At 49.8% G+C, this 22,500-nt stretch overlaps 1 protein-coding gene across 3 annotated transcripts in view; it reads right to left on the bottom strand.

The window, feature by feature from the left end:
• efna4 (ephrin A4) overlaps nucleotides 1-21,738 on the bottom strand; it is a 30,085-nt gene extending 8,347 nt beyond the window's left edge. For all 3 annotated transcript variants that reach the window (XM_076153902.1, XM_076153903.1, XM_076153904.1), the window contains exons 1-2: nucleotides 21,133-21,738; nucleotides 1,715-2,016 (exon numbers count right to left, since the gene is read on the bottom strand). In XM_076153902.1, coding sequence (XP_076010017.1) covers nucleotides 1,715-2,016; nucleotides 21,133-21,263 — 433 coding nt within the window. In that variant the 5' untranslated portion in view covers nucleotides 21,264-21,738. The remainder of the gene's footprint in view (nucleotides 1-1,714; nucleotides 2,017-21,132) is intronic.
• Nucleotides 21,739-22,500: the final 762 nt, after the last annotated feature.

Genomic DNA, 22,500 nt, shown 5'->3' with positions numbered 1-22,500 from the left:
GGGCTGATTTAATGACATACCTATCTCGTAATGTTGAAGAAAGTGGGAACTAATTTGTGGATCCTGATCTTAATTCTTAGCAGTAACTTTGGCGTTACTTGGTGTCAGTACTTCTTAACTGGTAACTGAAGAAGAACGGAGCTGTAGTATTACTATTAAAGCCTGATGCCCTCTTCCTGTCCCTATGTGAGGCAGAGGGACCAGTGATCCACACAGAGGAGCTGATCCAGACTCAGACTGAGCCAACTAATACCATTAGTGTTTCTAATAACACTGCACTGTCCTCCCGGGCTAATGCCATTATACTGTCTCCGCTGCTCCAGACCCATTCATGACCTGCCCCAGAGCCCCTGAGCCAGACATTTGGACCAACTTTAGGCCTTATCTTTGATGTGGACAAAACGCCCACAATAGCTCCCAGCTCTTATGTGGCCCAACCAGCGGGGGGAAGAGCCATTGTTGCTTTTCTGTGAACTGGTCTGCACAGCCACAATAGCCCAGTGTGTGTGTGTGTGTGTGTGCGTGCGTGTGTACACATATGTGTGGGGTGCGTGTGTGTGCGTGCAAGCATGCCTGTGTGTGTGTGAAACCGCTCTCTCATGCCCTCCACAATGTGCCATTGTCCCACCAACCGCAACAGTAATTTATGTAAAGATTCTTTCTCTCCCTCCGCCTCATCCATCCCTTCACTCCGTCCCTTTTGTCGCTCTCTCTTTTCTTTCTCCTGTGTGCATTCCACTCATCCGGCCTTTCTCATCCCTCTCTTGCACTCTCACCCCTACCTCCCTCCCTTCCTCTACTGTCAGACTGTGTCCATCGTTGCTCTTTCTCTCTCTCTGTCACCCCTCCACGCTTCTCTACCTCTGTCTGCTTTCCAGCCAGACCCCCCCACCTCCCCCCTCCTCCACCCCCCTCTCCCTCGCTGTCGTTCCGTATCGATCTCCATTTCTTCCCCCCTACACTGTGCTGTTCCCACTGTCTCTTTGTTGTCACACTTCCGTTCTGTGCATTCAACTTGACTCTTTCATTCTTCGCGTTGTTTCGCGTCATCCCGATCTCGCTTGAAGTGACAGCAGCAGTTGTGAAAGTGAGGAAGAAGAAAAAAACATTATCTGATTTTACAGCCACTAAGCCATCTCCTCTTTCCCTCCCTTTCCCTTTCCCCTCCAGCGGGCTGAAATGAATGAGTGAGAGCGCGGGGATGAAACAGCAGAGGACGGAACTGGAATTAAAATTGCGCAACAACCTGCGGCTTTAAGAACATATCACATTATTGTAATTCAGTATGAATTTATGCCAAACATCCACATTATCTGTGGGAGTTTCACGCCTCTAATAGAAATGTGTAAATCAGCTCATCGGCCTTTTTAGCGCCCGTCCCTTCAAAATAAAGGTCTGTCTAGTCACCACACGTCCACTGACGCGGCTGAATATGCAGAGGGGGCAAACTGTGACATCAGATATTACATTTTTATCTCTTTGCAGGCTACTTACTAGGCTGCCAGTGTGCAGAGCCTCCAGCTAATATTCATTGTTTCACCCCCCAAAAAAACAACTTCCTGAAGAATAAACCCTCAATTTATGTTTGCATGATATAAACACATATTTCATCCCCGTCCTATGAGTCATCTGATGATCCCCATGAAGCTGTGAACCTGCAGGCTAAATGATACAAATGCACACACGCACACAGGCAAACAAACACACTACTCACAGCTGTAGTAATAGTGGTGCCCTGGTATGAACTCAAAGCCCAGGGAGAAGGGGGTGAACCTCTGGATCTTCTCAGAGAAGCGCACCGGCCCGTGCTGGGCGTGTGGAGAGTTACACTCCCACCTCTTGAGGGCCCCTTTGGTCTCCACGCAGCCCTGGAAGGACGTCTCCGCTATCAGGTAAAGGGCCAGGGTCTCTGGCTGCCCGGGGTCGGAGGGGGTCTCCGTGTCTGGATAGTGGGGGCAGTAGATGTCCAGGTAGTCGTTGACATTCACCTGGATGGACAGATCACCTGCTGTTAACCTGGGAGAGGAGAGGGGGGGGGGGGAAGAAATGACAATGGCATTAAACTTTCACACAGTTACACAGAGTGATACATGAGTGAAGGGAAGGAGGGGGGGGGGGGGGGGGGGTGAACCACAGAGAGAGACAGAGAGAGAGACAGATGACAGGTATTCCATAACGCCTTTGTGCCTGGAGGAATGTGGAACGTTCCAGCAGATGGATAGTTCATCAATTTCTCCACATAATGATTTCACGGGGGTGATTGAGAAAACTGGTGCTGCTTTTTTTCCCTTTTCTGTTTTTTTTGGGGGGGAGGAAGAAGAATGTTTTGGGAATTTGATAAATCAACTCCATTTTATTGCCTGGCAAACGATCAGCCTGCCAGGGGAGCGAGGGTGAAAGTCAGGCGGAGAAAAACAACAACTCCTCACATGCTAATTACGAGCGGCGAGAGGAGTTGAGCACAAGACAAGCCGCCCTCCCTCTGTCCGCCCCCTTGTCCACTTCCACCGCACTGTACAAACAAACACAGGCGTGTACACACTTATGGCCGCCGTGCGCGTTAACGTGCACGACCGCGTCTCCGGTCAAGGTTGACTGGCTTTAAGCATAACAACCCGCTCTGGACAGGAGATGCATGCTCCTCTAAACTGCAGAAACCTCTCAGCTACACACCAGTACACGCTGACAGAGAGGAAGATGAGAGGGAGAGTGAGTGAGGGAGGAGAGGACGGGCAGATGTGGAAGAAGAGGTAAATCTCATTTTAAGGAATCGCGACAGCATGAAAGGGAAAGGCAAATAAAGTCAGAGGGGAAGGATTGAGGGGAGGATTGTGCGACAAAACGCGGGGAGAGGGAACGTGAGCGATGGGTTGACATGAGACGCGGCCAGGAGAGAGACAGCAGGGGGAGGTGGGGGGGATGATGAAGAAAGGTGTGTGCGAGGCTGAGGGGGACGCACAAAGGAGAGCCCGAGGAGGAAGATGAACAGGTAGGAAAGAGTGGAGAGTAAAGAGAAAGGAAAGTGCTTTAATTAGCAACCCCAGAGAGTCTGAGTGGAGACAGCGAGAGGAGAACAACAGGAGCGGAAGAGGAGAAGAGACGGACTTTAATTGGTCTGCAGGAGAGACGGATGAGGGGCAGAAGGTTCAGGCCCGTGGGTGGGGGTCTTTATAGAGGGGCGACAGAGCGGAGGGGAGCGGGAAGGAGTGCTGGGAGCCGGTGAAGGGGAACATGGGAAGGAAGGGGGAAAGCGGGTGGACAAGAGGAGTTGTCTCCTATTAAGTGGAAAATGGAGAAAAGACAAAAAAAATAAATTGCAGGAGGAAGAGGAGGGGGAGGAGAAAGAGGATGGAATTGATGAAAACTGGAATGGAACGGATAGACGTGACAGGAAGCGGGAGAATCAGATTGTCCGGGGCGTCTGCGTAAGGGAATCGAAGATGGATGGAGCAGTGAGAGGGGATATGACCGGACCCCGTCAGAGAGGAGGCGTGCACACTGAGAGACGACAAAACAAAACAAAAAGGGAAATAGAAATTCACGTTCTGTCTTGGCTCTGATCCTGAACGACTGAATGTATGTGTGTGCAGTGGCGTGTGCAGCAGCTTGTACGGAGCGTGTGTGTCTGTGTGAGAGTGTGTGTGTGCGTGTGCGAGGGAGACGACGGTGCAGGTGCGACCCGGGAGGCGGCGGCGGCTCTCACTAAAGCTGCTGCTTCCTGCTCAAAGCTGCCGCGCCGAATTGGCGATCTATCACCAGGACAGGACACCATCGATCAGGGTCCCCACACAGGACACACACACACAACACTCTGCTGATCAATATCTCTTCTCTGAACGTGTGTGTGTGCGTGTGTGTGTGGTTGCCCAATAGCTCTATTACCTGTGTCGACTAATTACATCTGAACAAAGGTACTTGATCGTCCGGTTGAGTGAACACAGAAGCAAATAAGCCGGTTTAAGTATGCACACACACACACAAACACACACTGATGAACACACTCGCTCTATCAAACGAACACACACGCACACACACTCATCAGGCGTTTACTCCTCCTGCTTGTGGGACATTCTGAGGCTTCCACAGAGTCATGTTTACACACTACCTGTGTGCACGAGCTTGTGTGTGTGTGCACGAGAGTGCGTAATAATATATGTGTGCTGTGTCAACAAGGTGCCCCCCCCCCCCCAACTATACATGTCAGTCACCGCAAACTTCCGACTTCCCCTCCCCCACCATGCATTCCTCCTCCCCTGCTCCACCTCCGTCTCCTCCCTCGCCTCTCAGCTCTGGATCTTCTTGGCCGGGCTGCGTCAGAGGCCTCACTGCATCCCCCCGCGCGTCCTCCTCTCCTATTTCTGACTCCTCTCTCCTCTCTCCTACATCACCTGCTCACTTCCCCTCCCACAAGCTTCCCAAACGCGGCGCTGCGCCATATGCACGCCGGCAATTACAGAGAAGGTGTGCTCTTACCCATGTCAAACTGTCATCTCTCTTTCTCGCCTCTCTCTCCCTCTCTCTCCCTCCCTCACTGGGCCTGGTAGGCTTCGGTATGCCCTAATTACACTCGGCATCCTCCCCTCCTGCCAGCCTCCGTGCAGCGCGGTGCGGTGACAGCACAGGGGCATCATGGGAGCGGCGAGGAGCAGTAGGTGTCAAAGAACAGAGCGCGACAGAGCAGCCTATCAGGGAGAGGCGCCTCCAGAAGCAGGGGAGAGGATTGGTTTGGTCCACTGGTGCAATAAGGCAGAGGGCAACACACACACACACACACACACAGATAAACATGAAAGTACTTCAGGGGAATAAAACATGCTCCCCCCGCTCGTGCCAGAGGGTGATCAGTGATACCCTTCTGAGGGATGATGCACGCTCTCACACCGAGGAACCAAATCACAAACAACACGCTGGGGATCTGCAGTGGAGAACTAACGCGACTTAAACTCGCCCTTTTTTATAATTACTGGAAATCAAGGTTCAAAACCCAAAATTGGACATAACTCGCATCTTCCCAGTGTGTGTGTGTGTGTGTTGGGGTTTCTGTAATGTGCACCCGTGAAGGACGGAGAGAGAGAGGGAGAGAGAGAGAGAGAGAGGGGGGGGGGGAGAAGTTTTAATGAAATGGGGGTTGACTGTTGCAAAGACCTTTGATCCTTTAATATGAGAGAATAATTAAAGGAGCAACAATCCCACAACACGGCTCCAGGAATACAGAGCAGATACTGGATCGGGCTGCATACTCCGCATACTGAATACACTCGGGCACGCCGGCGAGCCGATGGTGGATAGGAAGATCCTACTACAGGGAAAATGCTGAGAGTATGTTTACAGCGAGCGATGATCTCAGAGGACACTGAGGGTAAACAGAGAGCTGGTGAAGAACACACAACGCGTCGGAGCTCCACCTTTCCGCCGATGTTTAGACACTGAAAGGCTCTACGGGGCCGATCCTTCCAAAGGGTCGACGGCAGCAGGGTTAGCATTCTCTAGCTGAGGTCACGCCGCAGCGTTAAGAGCTTCGGAAGCGTTTATTCTCAGTGTTTACATGCTTTGGTGGTTTAAGTTTACATGTAAACATCAGTCGCTTCAACTTTCCAAAGTCGTCGCGGCACTTGAAGCGTAGTTCCGTTTAAGTCGTTCCTGTCTTGGCTCAGAGGACCTCGGGCACAGCCGGAGGAAGCTTTTGTCAGATGCGAGAGCTTGGTTAAGTGTTCTGCAGTAACAGATGGAGGCAGTTTACTGTGCAGAGACAAATAAGGAGACGACAGGTGAGCCGTAGGTCTCCGTCAGGGTTTCCTTTGCCTCGTGTCTTTGCTTTAGCTTGTTCTTACCACACTGAGGGACCGGAGATGTTAGGCCGGCTGTGGAGGAGGAAGAGCAGGCGTGTGGAGAGGAGAGAGAGAGAGAGAGAGACGGATCAAAAATGACCAAAACGACAAAGGACGGCCCGAAGACAGCGTGGGAGGAGAGAGAGGGGACGAAGCGGAGAACTGAAGCGGGGGGGAAGATTTCCTCCTCCGGCATCTCCTAAGCTCCACTGACCTCTGGCTCCACAGGCCCAGGTGTCTTCAGAGGAGGAACATGAAAGAGCGGCAGAACTGCACCGACACACCTGAGCGAGCGAGGACGACGGGGGGAAGTGAGGCTGCCGCACTTCCCCGAGATTTTGTGCGGGTTTGAACCTCGTCAGCTAGTCTCTACGCTGTGAAGACCGCGGGAGGAATACGGAGCAGAATCAGGGCAGCCCCCCCTTCCTCCTCCTCCTCCTCCATGCCCACACATATCCATGCTGTGTCCAGAGCCCAAACACCAGTGTTGTGTCTAACCTGGTGCTTACTCCCCTCACTGCGCACAAACAAGGACTTTACCCCCCACCTCTGACCATCTGGAGCCCCCCCACTACACCGCCTGCCCAGCTGGCTTGAAGAATCCCCCCTGCCCCCCCTGCCCCCCCTCTCAGACACTACAGCTTCGCCGGAAGATCTCCTCAGTGTCGTCAAACTGTGGCCCGCGATCATCATCATGCAGGAAAGAGGGAATTAAGGGGAAACAAGCTGTTGCTCTTATCTGCCCTTTTCCTGTTTGGTATGGCTGTGTGAGTGTGTGAGTGTGACTGACTGTGTGTGTGTGTGTGTGTGTATGTGTGTGTGTGTGTGTGTGTGTGTGTGTGTGCTTTCTTCAAGGTTAGCAGGAAGTGTATCTGTCCTCCACACCAGACGTTGAGCCTTCTTTCCTGTGACTTCAAATCTCCAGACGCATGGAGTGTGTCAACGTTTTCACTCCTCCAGCTACTAAAACGTTTGCTTTTCCAGTCATACGTTTGCACATACAGAGAGAATATGGAGCACACGCAAGGACCTTCACATCCAGCCCTCCATGAATCCATCCATGACATCTTCCAGACCTTAACCCTTTCTGTTGCCACAACCCAATCTGTCCTGCAAAAGGATTGATGTACACACAGATTTTAGATCGCTGAGTCGACGCCTCACACACTGATGTGAATTCAGTTCATGATTGCACGCGTGTGCGTGTGTGTGTGTGTGTGTGTGTGTGACCTAGATGGGGTGATTAGTTGCAGCTTGAACCCTGGAGGTTCCATGAAATGACCAGAGAGCACCGGCGATCGGATCACTTATCAAACTGTGAGGATCAGCAGGCTGCATCGTGGACTTCTATAACTCCCATCAATATACAGGCGCAGATGAAACACACACCCACCCACACACACACCTGCTGCTTCAGGCCCTAAAGATTCAAAAGCTCCAGTCGAGGGAGGGAGAGGGGGAGAGAGAGAGAGAGAGAGAGAGAGAGAGAGAGAGAGAGAGAGAGAGAGAGAGAGAGAGAGGGAGGGAGAGGGGGAGAGAGAGAGAGAGAGAGAGAGAGAGAGAGAGAGAGAGAGAGATCCTATTTTCTGCCTGTTACCACACAGGTGCCCGTGTGTGTATATACAGTATGTGCCTACTGTATGTGTGATCATTCTGTGGGACTCAGCAGCACAAACAGGATGTATGAGCACGGCCGTCACAGCTGAGGAGAATTGTGTCATTCCGCCGCACGGGAGCCATCAGTATGGAAACCAATCCATCGGAAGCGTTTTGATACGGCGGCAGGTCTGTGGGGAACATCATTCCACTCTGTGACCGGGCTCTCCATGTGTGCTCCAGTCCCGCCCTCAAGCTTTCCACTGACAGGCTTTTTTTTTTTGGGAACATATGAAATTACCGTGCAGAAGATAAATGAGCAGCAGCGCCGTCCTGCGCTCAAGCATCATGGCTGTGATCCTGCCAGCTGGCGGCGTCACCTCACTCGACTTCTGCCCTCACCTGCTCTGCACGGACGCCGTCACACTTGTGAGACGAAAAAGGCGGCACAAAGAGAGATCCAGCTTATGTGGGAGGGAAGTGTGTGTGTGTGTGTGTGTGTGTGAGTGTGTGTGTGTGTAAGTTTTGGCGAAAAAAAAAAGAAAACGCGGCAGAAGTGTGTGTGTGGAACCAGGGTGTGCGTGCCCGCGCGTGGGGGTAAATAAGGTCAGCCGTGCCGTTGCCAGGACAACGACCAATCCTGGGGCTGGGATGGGTGCCAAGCCAATGCCCCGCCCATCCAGCCATCCATCCATCCATCCTTTTGCTCCATCCCTCCATCCGTCCTTCCCCCTGCATCCCTGCGTTGGACAGGCTAAACCTCAGAGTAATGAGCGCCTCCGTGCCGCTGCAGTCTAAAAGCAGCTGCAGTGTAAATACAGGGCTGATCTGTACAGGTGCCAGGCTGGAACATAGAAACCTCAATATAGCTGCAGCACCTCGCCGCTCCCAAACTGACAGAGACGCCGGGCGAAGAAGAAGACGACGACAGTGACAGCGAGAGAGGGGTGGACAAAAAAAAAGAGAGAGAGAGAGAAGTTGTGATTCACAATGTTTACGGAATCCGTCAAAGTTGCGCTGCTACAAAGTGTCACGCAGCTGATCTGGTGTGTCAACATCATCTGTCTAATGTTTATACACCCACTCTGCTGCTCTACAAACACACACACGGCTTGTTAGTATAACATGGTTGATCACAGGCTCATATTAGGCTGAAAGCTGATTAACTGCATGTGTCCTCTGTGTCCTGCAGACGTCCATCACGTGCCTGCAGGTTACACACACACACACACACACACACACACACACACACACACACACACACACACACACACACACACACACACACACACACACACACACACACACACACACACACACACACACACACACACACACACACACACACACACACACACACACACACACACACACACACACACTTTTTCTCTCACATTTTTATAAATTCAATGATAACAAGGTCACTTTACTGTATCACGGACAACTAATGGGAACAATTGTGTGCAGATCTGGATCCATTAAAAAAAAAAGGCTCTTTGTTAAAACATCTTAGTAAATTTAATCCAGTTATTGTTAGAAATGTCCCCTTCATTATTTCACATTTTATCCTCGGCTTGTGTGGCCTTGGCAGAGGTATGAGCCCTTCTAGTTTTAGGCTCTAATCGATGGCGGCTCATTTGGACTCTTTTGGAGCTTTCCCCCTTTCGCCCTCACTGCCGACAAACGCAGCGGCGGCGTTTGTAATTAGGATTAAATTACTGCGGAGGTTTTCCCTGAGATGTGTAAAATATTCAGTTTACTCCCCTGACTTCCTTTATTTCAGCTTTAACTAACAGGCTGTCAAAGTTTCTATACCGATTCTTTCATCTTTAAATCTAATATAAGCCTTTTAGTTTCCCCGTCTGTTGTTTGTATCACTTTATCTGACGGCGTTTTAGCAATAAAAGTTAATAAATCAAACTAATCCACAAGTTTTTTGCGGAGTTACGTTCTTGCGGTTTCATCCATTTTATTAACTAAACTTAACTACACTTATCTGTGTCCCGCAAAGCCCACCTGTGTAAGTGGGTTACGGAGGACAACACCCACCTAAACACACACACACACACACACACTTACTCATATCCACTCTTTACTATAGTGAAAAGGGCGCTCGCTAAGCAAATACACTCAGCCAATAAATCAGACTTGGCTTTGAGAATCCATCATTTACTAAAGTGGGTCACACTTCTGATGGGGTAGACACATTCTTCCTTTCCCATTCTTACACTTCGTCTCTCTCCCTCTCCCCCCCCACCCCCCGGTGTGAAGGTCAAAGCTGGACAGGCAGCACACACACACACACACACACACACACAGATTCTTTACACACACAACTCATCCCAGGTGTGCTTTTCCGTTCTCTTCGCTTCTTTCCGTCTCTGCCGCTTTGATGGTTCTTAGCGGCGGATCGCTCTGTCGGCCTCTTTCTCTCTGTCAGTCAGTCAGTCAGTCAGTCAGCTCGGAGTTTAGACACGTCAAGAAACACCCCCCCCCCCCCCCCGCTCTAATACCAACAGGCCTGAATTATTTAAGAGCAGCGGAGGGAAGATGGAGGGAAAAACACGAGGAGGGGGACGACTCTGAAGGAGCGAAACACAGCGTCCTCGCCTCCTCTCAGCCCATCAGACGCTCGGCCAACTTATTTAAGAACTTCTTTACTTGCTTTAACTCCCGTCTGCTTCCCTTCAGCTCGTCTCATTTCCTTCCCCTGTCAACGTGCCAACACCTTCTCGTCTTCTCCTTCCTCCTCCTCCTCCTCCGCCGACTTCCAACCGCCCCCTCCCCCCCTCCCTCTCCATCTTTCTCTCTGTTTATCTAAGCACTTTCACGGTCACTGCTTTGGAATCCCAGGAGTCTAAACTGCCCCCTTCCCTTCCCTCTCTCGCCATCTCTCTCTCCATCTTTCCCCGTCAGAATGGTTAAGACTCATATCGCTCCGAGGATCAAGGGTACGGAGGGTCCCCCCCCCCCCGCCCGCCTATTCTCCCTCAAGGCAGCCAGCTTTGTCCTGTTCTAGTCACGCACAGCCGCCCGCCACCCCGGCCTCTCTCTCTCTCTCACACACACACACACACACACACACACACACACACACACACACACACACACACACACAGCAGTTGGACACTTCAACTAGTATCCAGCACCCATGGAGGAAACTAAAGCGATGTTCACTTTTAGAAACTAGAAACCAACTCTGCACATTTTCCCTCCTTGTGCCCACGGCGACGGAATTCTCATTATTTTTAAACTCTGCTGTAAATTGAGTTAATGAAAAACGATTAAATACTTTACATGCAGTCTCATATACACACGGTAACATTTTACCGCGCTGGATAAACCGCCATCTTTTACAAGCGTATCTATTGCTTTTGCTCGTTTGAAAATGAAATCTGTTCGGTCCACGTTTGCTTTGCTACAAGTGGATGGAATTGTGAGCCTGTAGGCCGGTCGGGTTCCACAACACTGATGAAGGGCTTAGACACAATATGCTGTGTGTGTGTGTGTGTGTGTGTTGGGGGGGGGGGGGGGTTATAGGAGCATAGATGAAGGAAGGGGGGGGGAAAGAGGAGACGAGCAGACACCACCGTCAGTCAGACACTGGACTGGGATTAGCCATCTGATTAATTTGGGATTAAAGAAGACGACTGGCGACTGCTTGAAGTAATGAGTTCACCTGAATGAAAAGATGAACACACACACACACACACACACACACACGTGTATGTGAGCATGGCGGAGTGTGTGTACGTGTTTCCTTGATTGCAAATCTGTAAAATCAGCAAATGGGCGAAGCAAAATGTACAAACGAAACCATTCAGACTTGTAGAAAAGGTGAAGCGTCGAGGGAGGAAGATGAGAGCGAGTCCAGCCTTCATCACCAAGAGAATTTTACAGGAAGAAGCGGCGGATTAATTCCACCGTCATAAACACGGTCGGCGTTTGCCTCCTGTGTTTCCCACGAGCAACGTGCGTACAACGACTCCAATTTCAGCTGAATAGAGGAGCAATGAGATTCATGAGTTCCCCTGCTGCACGGACGCACCTATGGAGATTTGGGACATGGCTATTTCCTGCTGCTCCATTCAGCACAAAATAGCACCGCGAGAGAGAGGAAGAGAGAGGGAGAGAGAGAGGGAGAGAGAGAGGGAGAGAGAGAGAGAGGGAGAGAATTATTTAAAAAGAAACACTACCCGTGAAGGTTTGCAAGTGTAATATAATAATCAATCCATTGATTCAGTTCAGCTTTGCGGGCAGAGAGGTGAAATCACTGAATTAACCCTTCGTTTGCCAGCATGGTGAGTATTGAGGAGCGAATCTATATCTTAGCTTTTCCAATAAAAAACAAAAGCAATAAAGAGCAGCAAATACCGAGAAGTCGAACTGGTACCACTCATCTAGCTTGATCAAAGTCTGTGTTGCTTTGACTCATACATAAAGGATTTGATTGAAAACAGTGAGAGAGAGAGGAAGAGGAGGAAGGGAAGGGTGAAGAGTGAAGTAGCAGGCGAGAGGGATCAAGCTGCGAATTACTGCACGCCCCGAAATTCATGTGGTACTGGTTATTGCAACAGAAATAACATATCCAGATATGCTCATACACACACACACACACACACACACACAAAAAACATATCTCATCATCTCGCTGTAAGCCTCCGAATATCTGAGTGCAGGCATGTTTGAATAAGTGTACGACGCCACATTCCATACATATTTGGTACAAGACGTCCTTTTATTCGGGTAAAGACACACTGCTGAGATCCTGTAACATGAAGAACCACATAGAGTGCAAGTCTGCTTAGTCAATACACACACACACACACGCGCACACACACACACACACACACACACACACACACACACACACCAGAGAAGACGAAAGCGGTGTCAGTTCTAAATGGGGTGTGATTCCTACTCTGCCTCTCCCTAGAGTCCTAAGCAGCCATGTGTGAGAGAGCGTGCAGGCAGGGCGATGCTAGTGTGCGTGTGTGTGTGTGAGTGTACCACACCTGTATGAGCATGCGCCAGAGAGTATGTGTGTGTGTATGTATGCAGTGGTGCGTGTTGGCATAGAGGGAGGGGCCAAGGGGGGGTTCTCTCCTCACGCCTGCATATGACAGTGATAGTAATACCTGCTGACATCCTTTCTTCCCTCTCTCTCACACTCTCCCTCTCTCTCTCTCCTTCCCTCTCTCACCTCATCCCTCCATCCCTTGGGGGACTTCCTGTGCTGTTTTGGGAGTTGAAATCTGTTGACTCTTTCCTACCATCCTCCCTTAACGCATTCTCCATCCCTCGCTCTCTCCACTGCGGGTCTAATGTTTTTACCATCTCTAGGGGCTGACGAGGAGGAGAAACAGAGACGGGGTGTGTGTGGATGTGTGAGCGCATGTGTGTGTAGTATGTATGAGAAGCAGAAAAAGAAGAAGAAGAAGAATGTGTGCGTTTCGCATCATTGGGGGCTAGAAAGTAGGCTGTGCTGCCATACTACTGGGAGGCCATGCCAAAATAATATTAGTTTTCTCTCCACCATGGAAAGAAATTCTCCCAAACATCACACAGCACACTGAGGGAAAACATCCATAGAACGAGAACGCAGCGTCACGTGCAGCCATACCTGGGCCGAAACAGGAAGTACGAGGATGGAAGTTGTTGTTGCGCAACTCTCGAGCAGGTAATTCTGAACACAACCAACGTTAACACCCACACACACACACACACGTTTGTTCTTATCTCCACACACATGTGACATAGCTGACCTATGTCCTCTACGTCCTCGCAAGAGACTGGAGAGTTCCCCTGCAGAGTGAAGACGAGGTGATGAAGGAGCCATAACGGCTTACAGATGCAAAACGGGATCAGTCATTTATTCATTTACCTCTTTCTCTCTCTCTCTTTTTCTTTGCCTTTGCATTTTTGTTCCCCCTGCTTCATTTTTTCTCCTGCTATTTATGGATCGTTCTATTTCCTCCAGTGAGTGCAGGCCTGTAACACGATTCACATGATTTCATCAGGAGCAATAAGCTTGCACTTTGCATTGTTCCCGCTGCGTTTCCATTAGCGACGGAGCCGGCAGGTTATGCGGATGCGTCTCCATATTTGTGATATTACTTCCATATCAAACTTTTGTCTGTGCCGCTTTTTCGACGCACGACTTTTAGCCAAACGCGACGAGATGCTGTCGTTTTCTTTGCATTTGTAACTCACACCCAATGACATTTCATCATGTAATGCAAACAGATATTAAACATCGACTGTGGTGTTATTGCACTATACATAATAATCATCTTTTAGCTGCAGAGCTGCTGTTTAATGTTGCAGCCGGATACAAATCAACTTTATAAAGATTCATGGAATGGCTGCAAATTAAATTATTCAAAAAGAATTAATATATTTCAAAAATAAGTATGAAACGAGTAACTTCAGTCATGGACCTTCTTCTTCTTCTTCTTTGTTGGTGTGCAGAGATTGAATCCGCAGTAAATAATATTTTTTGATTGACGTCTCGAGTGCGTTTGAGGCTTTGTCGTATCGTGGCCGAACGCGTCTCCATGTCTCCATGTCTCCGGGCCGTGAGGACTCTACCTGGTACAATAATCCCGATTCTGCCGCTCGCTCGGCTCGGGTCAATACTAATTCAATTTCTATCTCAGGGAATTCCCACGTCGCCTCTTGCCAGGATTTCCGAGCCGAGTGAAGGAGCAATGTGTGAGTATACTATGTACATTTGGAGAGAGGGAGAGTGTGTGTGTGTGTGTGTGTGTGAGAGAGAGACTGGGAATACAAGAATGCACTAAACAATTGCTTTGTTGTGATGAGGCTTAAGTCGGTTGCGTTTCCCACATTTTCCCGATGACACAAAGTCACGCCACATTTTAATGACTGTTTTCCATGTCAGGAACACATAATTGTGCACACACCTGCAACAACACCATCATTGTGCGCTCGTACACACATACACATACACACACACACACACCAGCCATTTTGTGCCAACCAAGGAGCCTCACACACACAGCCACACACACACACAGAGCCTCATTCCACTCCACAACTGTTACACACCACTCGCTAGACGCTCACACAATACACCTTATTACAGCTTAATGGAGGCTAATATTGATGTATGTGTGTGTGTGTGAGGAGGAGAAGACGGGGTCCATATGCAGCCCGGCGATAATGTGAGGAGCCGGCCGATTATATCTGGGCATCAAATTGGTATCGATCGACTGAAATATCCCGAGCGGGAGGTGAGCGAGCGGCCGGCCTTTCTCACACACACACACACACACACACACACACACACACACACACACACACACACACACACACACACACACACACACACACACACACACACACACACACACACACACACCTTGTCTGCACTGTGACTATCTGATCCATTTGAATACAGATATCTTCACCTCAGCGGTCCAGAACCTCATTCCAAGCACAGTGTGTACCGACAGCAGGAATTTGACTACGTGTGTGTGTGTGTGTGTGTGTGTGTGTGTGTGTGTGTGTGTGTGTGTGTGTGTGTGTGTGTGTGTGTGTGTGTGTGTGTGTGTGTGTGTGTGTGTGTGTGTGTGTGTGTGTGTGACTCAGCGTTCACTTGTATTGCAGCATAGATGGTTCCTGCGGTGCAATTTGTTTATGTTGATTTCACTAGCAGGTAGACCAGCGAGCTCAGTGTCTGATCCCGCCGCCGCTTATCTAACTGTGTTCGACAACGATTCTGTAATGGACGAACTCGCACTCGCCTTGTGCAGCGATTTGCAGTGTGTGTGTGTGTGTGTTCAGGTGCGACAGTAGGAGAAGGTTTTAATTCGAAATCTATCTCAATTCACCTAACCGCTTCAGTAACTGTCTGCTCTTAAAGTCTTTGTTCAATGAATACCTTCTAGGGAAGTCAATGGGAGAGTGTGTGTGTGCGCCATTATCCCCCTTTCACACACACGAATCAGGAATAGCTCCTCCATATAAAGGAAGGTCCTAGATTCTTTAGTTTACCACCAAACTCTTTAAGTCTAAACCTGCCTCCTTCTTCTTCTTCTCCTTCCTCTATCTCATTCTCTACACGTCGGCCGTTTGCGATCTCGCCGTCAGAAGGTTCTCGCCGCCCCCCGGGCCCGTTGAGATACGGGCATGGTGGAAGTTTCACCTTTTGGACTTAAACCCATAATTCTCATTTTCAACTCGTTTTCAGCCAAAATGTCAGATAGCACCTCATCATGCAGAGGTCGCGACATGGCAGAGCAGCTTCTCCCAGGATCACACACAAACACACACAGACACACACACACACACAGTATTCCAGGTTTTGTGAAGAGAACGCGGTTGTCGAGGAACATCCCGGGCACCAGGTGGCCTGCGTTTGTTCTGTTATACGCATAACTCGAGCCGCTGTGCTGCAATATCATCCAAAATGGACGACTACTGACCTCACATGCACACACACACACACACACAAAACAGCAACAGATGTGTGAAAATTCGCACCAAATGTGACACAGTTCACAGAATGAGGCCACGGGGTTGCACAATGCGTCCGTATCTGCTCGCCTCCGCCTTTAAAGCAGCCAAACACGCCTTCACACTCGGCTACTGCAGTCACGCCTGGATCAAGGAAGGAATGGAAACAAAACAATGACCTATTTTGACGAGTGGCTGCTTTGTAAAGGTTCCCACAGATACACAAAACTCAACCGGCCAGAATAAAGTGTTTTGTGACTGACTGACTGACTGACTGACTGACTGACTCTCTCTCTCTCTCACACACACAAATTAAGGAAACATACAAGTGTTTTCTCTGCTGGAACTGGGTTTTGTTTTCCCGTAAATGAACTTTATCACACTCCATTGCTGTTCAAGGAAACAGACTTCCGCTTCTCACAGGTCAGTTCCAGGAGTGAGCACGCACACACACACATACACACACCAGAGTCATTGTTCCACTGAAACAAACTCTGACCGACACAATGGACGCTAAAAGTCAATCCACATGCGTATAATCACAGAAATCAGCTCCACTCATTGTTTTGAGACAGAGATGAAGCGGCTCAAGTGTAGCCAAAGCTCAGTCATCCTCAGCTCAACCACCAGATAATACACTCAACGCCACAGACAAACAGACGCAAAGGCAGATAAGGCGCAATCACACCCGCCAGCACCATCACTGGATCTGCACACACCACAAAACTTTGCACGTCAACCGCAGAGACAATGGGCGTCGACATGGAGAGAGACGAAGTGAGGGAGGGAGACATTGATACATAGAGAGAGAGGGGGGGGGGGGGGGGGGGGAGAGAGAGAGATTGCTTTGTTAGCAGGACGGGGAATAAAGTGGTAATTACCTCACTGTGGGTTTGTTGATTATAGTTCAGCCAGGTTCCTCGTGTTAATCATTTACCAGGGGAAGACAGAGATTAGCACGGAGACAGACACAGAGAAGAGACAGAGGAGGCAGGCGGCGGGAGAAATGCGCTCATTTGCATGCACACACACGCGACAGAGGAGGCGAAGACGCGAAGGGGCCAGAGGAAAAAAAAAAGAAAAAAAAAGTGTGTACAAGTGGCGGAATTGCAATCATGTCTGTTGACAAAGACGACTACAAACACCGTCTGCTGTCACTTTACTGCATACTGTACGTGTGTGTGTGTGTGTGTGCCAGAACAAGGCCCCTGCTGCACCGGATACAGGAGTGAGAGTGTGTGTGTGTCTGTGTGTGTGTGTGAGTGAAGGCATGGCGTGCAGAATGTGATTTACGTTGGTATTTACACAGGATCATTCACGAGTGCGCGCGGAGGGAAATGATGCATAAACAGAGCGGAGATTACACGGAAGACTTACGAGGGCCGCTTTCAATAAAGATACGGAAAACCAATACAAGTATTCATCTCCACACACACACACACACACACACACATTCTTAAACACGCTCTGCTGGCTTTGCCCGCTTGCTTTTAGCTTTCATCAGAGGAGGACAGAAGGGGAGAGAGAGAGAGAGAGGGAGAGAGAGAGTCACAAGAGTCCAAACTCAGTGTGTTCCTTGCATTTATGGATTCCATCACCGCCATATTGATTGACAACTTGTCTGAGCACTGTGAGGGTCCCTGGTCCAAAACCCACCGGTGTCAGCCCCTGGCCCTGTGTGTGTGTGTGTGTGTGTGTGTGTGTGTGTGTGTGTGTGTGTGTGTGTGTGTGTGTGTGTGTGTGTGTGTGTGTGTGTGTGTGTGTGTGTCTGTGTGTGTGTGTGTGTGTGTTCTGCATGTCTAAGTTTCCTCAGGGTTTTCTGGTCTCCCTTGCCATAAAAAGACGAAAACATGCGTGTCCTTGAGCAGGGCACCTAGCTGCAGCTTCCTGTTCCCTGCACTGCTGCCAATAGTGGGTTTAATATCAAAACCTTTATGTGTTCTGGTTTTGTTTGTTTTTGGGTTCTTAAAAAAAAAAAAATGCAATAATTTGGGCTAAATTCCCTCACAGGCTTCATGTAAATGGTCTTAATCTTTTAGGAAGAAAATTCCAAGTGTTCCAGGATCAAAGTTCCATATAGAGGAAGGATAATTGTAGGTTTGCAGCCGTCGGGGCCCATTTTAAGACGTGCACCTTGAGTTACAGTGGTGCGGCCCTGGCAGGTAAGAGGAAATGAGTAGCTGCGTCCGTACGAGTGTGTATTTCAAATCCGAACCGGGCAGATTCCTCACTGTTACTGCAGGAAAGACGGAATGAAAAAAACAGAAGGCGGAAGACCAGACTGTGCAGCAGAGAAACCAGAGGAAACGTCGCAACAAGTTTGGCTCCTCTCATGGCGGCGGAGAGGTACGAGCCAAAACCAAAGGGTGAGGCGGAGGACAAGGGCACGGAGGGGCGACGCTCACTACTCGCCTTTCCCGTCTTTCAAAAAAAAAAAAGAAAAAAGGAGAAAACAAAGAGAAGGAAGTTCAACTCTTCCATATTTATGAGGAAGAAAGTGAAGCAACAACCAGCCGGGTCAGCTGGGAGGGGAACTGGTTTGAAAACATACCATGGCACCTGGGAGGGGAACGAGTCTGAGCATGCGACTCAAGGGAGAGCCAGGTATTACTGTCAACACACACACACACACACACACACACACACACACACACACACACACACACACACACACACACACACACACACACACACACACACACACAGGTTATAATATTTTACTAACTTTTTAACTGCTCCAGGAAGTCGAGACGAAAAAAATCATCTTCTAACAAGGAACTATCGCTGTGAGAGAACACGCAGTTATAAAAGCGCCTCGTAAACTCGGGGTCGTAAAACCGCACAACAGGGGCAAAACCCAAGCCGCACCAAAAAAAGAAAAAAAAGAAGAGAGGCCGGAGTGTGTGTGTTCGACGCCGACCCCCGCTTCCCGTCCATCACTCCCCGTTTTAGAGCTCCAATCTTTCAATCTGGGGGCTGCTAAATGTGTGTGCCGGTGAAAGTGTTTCACCGAGGCTTTGTTACGGCCGTAATAACCGCCAAAGTGCGGCCGTTCCCCGTCTCCACTTGGCTGCTCCGGCTTCATTAAAACCATAAATCTAGATGTCGAAAAGGGAAAAAGGTGACGGCCAGAGATCGTCTTCTGTCATCCCGGCTAAAGAGGAGACCGTGCGTGTCTGTGTGTGTGTGTGAATATGTGATGTTTCGTACGCTGGCCGGGTTTCCAGTGTGTGGCGGGTTAACAGCAGACCAGGCTGCTCTTCAGCTGAGTGCAGGAATAATGAAGGGCCGAGTCTACAGAGATGTTGGACTGGAGCTGCACATCTACACAGCAGGCATTCAGCTGTCAGAACTACTTTGTTAAGTCGTACAGTTCACAAACTTTATTTCCTGGATCTTCATCATTCAAAGCTAAAACAGAAGCCCCCCCCTCCCCTCTCCGACATGTCTCACATAGTCCAGTACTGAGATATTCAAGAAATGCCAGGGAAGATGTTTTATTAAGTATATTTCATACTGGAGATTTGTAGCTCAGTTTTAATCAGTAATAAATGTGGACAGTGACAGCAAACGGTGATGAAGAGCTCCCTCTGCACCACAAGCAGCAAGTGGAGCCTGGAGCCTGCAGTGAGGCTCCGTGCCAACAAAAGTATTGCCCTCCTGTCCCTCCTCTCCTCTCCTCTCCTCCCGCCTCCCCTCCCTCTCCTCTCCTCTCGCCCGCCTGCATTTACGGGCCTCAGGACAACCTGCTGCCTGGCTGGCAGCTAATAGAAAATATGGTATGGGAAAATGACTGAACCTCAACTAATCACACAGCCAATATCCATCACTGGGCAGCTGTGAGAGATAAAGGAGGGGAAGTGCAGATGGAGAAAAAGAGGGAGAGAAGAGGAAGGAGAGGAGAGGAAGGAGAGGAGAGGAGAGGAAGGAGAGGAGAGGACGGAGAGGAGAGCGAGTCCCAGCGGTATACCCGGGGGATTCTGGGTGGGGTGCGGCACGGTTGTTTCCCTGATAGCTTTGTGATTGGGTGGTGTTGCTGATGAGAGCGATTCTCTCCCACAGTGGGTTACCCCTCCGCCGTGACGCTGATGGCATTGTGATTGTGCGATGTTGCAGCCGACTGTGAGCCGCCGCCACTGACTTGTGACCATTCATCCCTGAATCTCCAAGGGAAAAAAGAGGGAGCTTCCTAATCCTCTGTGTTCCTCCTCACCACATTTTTTGCTGAATCCCAATTACGGGACCGGGCTTTACGCGCCTGAACACATCGGATTTAACATCGGTTGAGGCCGGCCTGAGACGAGGCCTCCACAACTGTCAATGCAGCCCAGGGGGGACATTAGGGTTCCAGGTGTAATATTTTAGTGCTTCCTCAAATGTAAAACCCTAGACAGAACAGTGGCTAAGGGAGGGGGGACCCTGTGGACCCTCATCTGAATGAGCTCTGGGGGGACTCAGACCAGTGACAGCTTGTAAATAAGCAGGTGAGGGAACGGTGAGTGTGTTATTTTGGACAGTAATGCTCCTGGCCCTGCAGGTCTCCCTCCTCAACCCCTCAATTACAATGACTGGAACACCTGGATCAGCAGGTGAGCCTCACCCAGCCTGGCTAATGGCCCCAATCAACCTATTACACAAACTCACAAACACACACACACACACACACACACACACCCACACACGCCATCCCATTCCCCCAATGACACATTCGCTTATGCACGGCAGCACTTTAGACTTTAATATACACCTGTGCTGGCAGAAAGCTATCTGGGGCACTGTTTAGGACAAACACTTAGAAGAAGAAACCCTTACTTCTGGCCTTCTATAAGTAGCCTAATCACTGACTGCAGCAGGCCGTTGGACAGGTGAAAGCCAAGGTTAGAGTGTAGTCATAATGATGAAGATAACTAGCTGGGGGTGACATCATGCAGGCCGCTCGATCCCCAGAGTTCAGGCTTTTTCCTTGTTAAGTAAAAGAGCTTTGGGGTGAGTGTAGGGTGGAGGTAATCACACCTGCTCCGCCGCTCAGGGACGCGATCAGCCGCATAGCACAGATTCTTCAACACCGCTCAGGTCTGACTCATTTAGAAGGAATCATGGCGGCTCTTGCGCAATAGTACAGAGGAAGACTTCAGTGCAAGTTCAGACCAGCGAGCAGAGAATTCACTTATTTACACTTTTGCTTTTTACAGTAAAGTATCAATCAGGCTGTTTTGTTTTTGCTCACCTGGTGTTTGTAGAGTTCCAATACACGACGTGTCTCTTGGCCGCGGCGGCTGAGGCGATGTGGAGGAGGAAGAGGGCGGCTTTCCAGGCCGCGATCGCGCCCGGCGTCCACATCGGCGAGCCCATCCTCATCCTCAGGAGAGCCGCGGGTGTGACCGGGAGAGGAAGGGGAAGAGGGAGGGGGGGGGACGGAGGCTCTGCACCGGGTGGGAGCGGTGCGGAGTTCAGGTACGACACCTCGGAGAACAACTTCCACACTTCCACACACACACTCACGGCTTCCTTCGCTTTGCTCACCAACAAACTAAAACCTCCTCTTCATCGTTTGCTTTAGCTTCCCCATGATGAATGAAGTGGAAATTAAAGTCGTTAAAATTTTAATAGTCACAGGCTGCAGATTGGAAAAAAGTCCGGAGCTGCGCGTTGAAAAGTTCCTGCGAGTTTGTCCCCGCAGCGCATGTTTGATTGTTTTTCACCGGGAGCTCCTCTTTGGAAAACAATGGGATTTAAACACAAGAGGGAGAGATTAAAGGTCAGACTCTCGTAAACATGATTAAAGCGGATAATCAGTACAAAGTGCCAGCTGGCTTGGCAGCAACAGGCTGCAGCGGGGTTGTAGGAGTGGGCGTGGCGCGTGGTGGACAGGGCGGGGCCCACGGTGGAGAGGGCGGGGCTGGGGAAAACTTCGGACCAATCAGCGCTGATGGGTGTGGCGGTGGTACTGAGCGGCTCTTACCCGTGTGAGGTGCGCCGACTGGTGTGAGGAGGCCGCCTGACTCTGCTCCACTTTCCCGGGGACGCGTGTGACCCACTTCAGTCCCGCTCTCTGCCGTGAGGAGTGACTGATCTCGGGGAGGACTAATTTTTCAACATATTCACACCATCAACCACAATTATAGCCACAGAACACCTGCGTTCTCCCATCAGGCCATCAGCCACTGCCACTGAGAGGCAGCCAGGTTTGCCATAAGGCACTTCAGCAGGGGCCTGAAGCAGACTGTGAGGTTGCCCTTCTAACCTGGTTTCAAAAACTAAGACTCATTGTATTTTCAGACAGATTTGTTGGATATTTACCAGGTAATACATTAAAATACACACAGAGTCAAGATTGAGAAGTAGAACGCTTTCAATCAAGTAAATTGGAGGGTTGACACAAAAATTAGCTCCATAAATCGCCTTTCACCTTTACATCATTATAAAATGGTGCGTTCAGGTACACTCTGAATGTCTGACTGCAAGATCCAAAGTGCTCCAACATACAGGTATTCACACTACAAGCTTCATACTCAGCTCATCTGCACAGTGCCGCTGTGGTAGTCAGCACTTCTACTAGTGCAGATGTTTGCTCCAAGGCACTTCAGCAGCACTT

Source organism: Genypterus blacodes, unplaced genomic scaffold, assembly GCF_046128005.1.
Source record: "Genypterus blacodes isolate CSIRO-AG114 ecotype Tasmania unplaced genomic scaffold, CSIRO-AGI_Gbla_v1 ptg000059l_1, whole genome shotgun sequence".
Classification (NCBI taxonomy): Eukaryota; Metazoa; Chordata; class Actinopteri; order Ophidiiformes; family Ophidiidae; genus Genypterus; species Genypterus blacodes.
The sequence above is the reverse complement of the archived record's forward strand: the minus strand, read 5'-3'. Positions and strand labels throughout refer to the sequence as shown.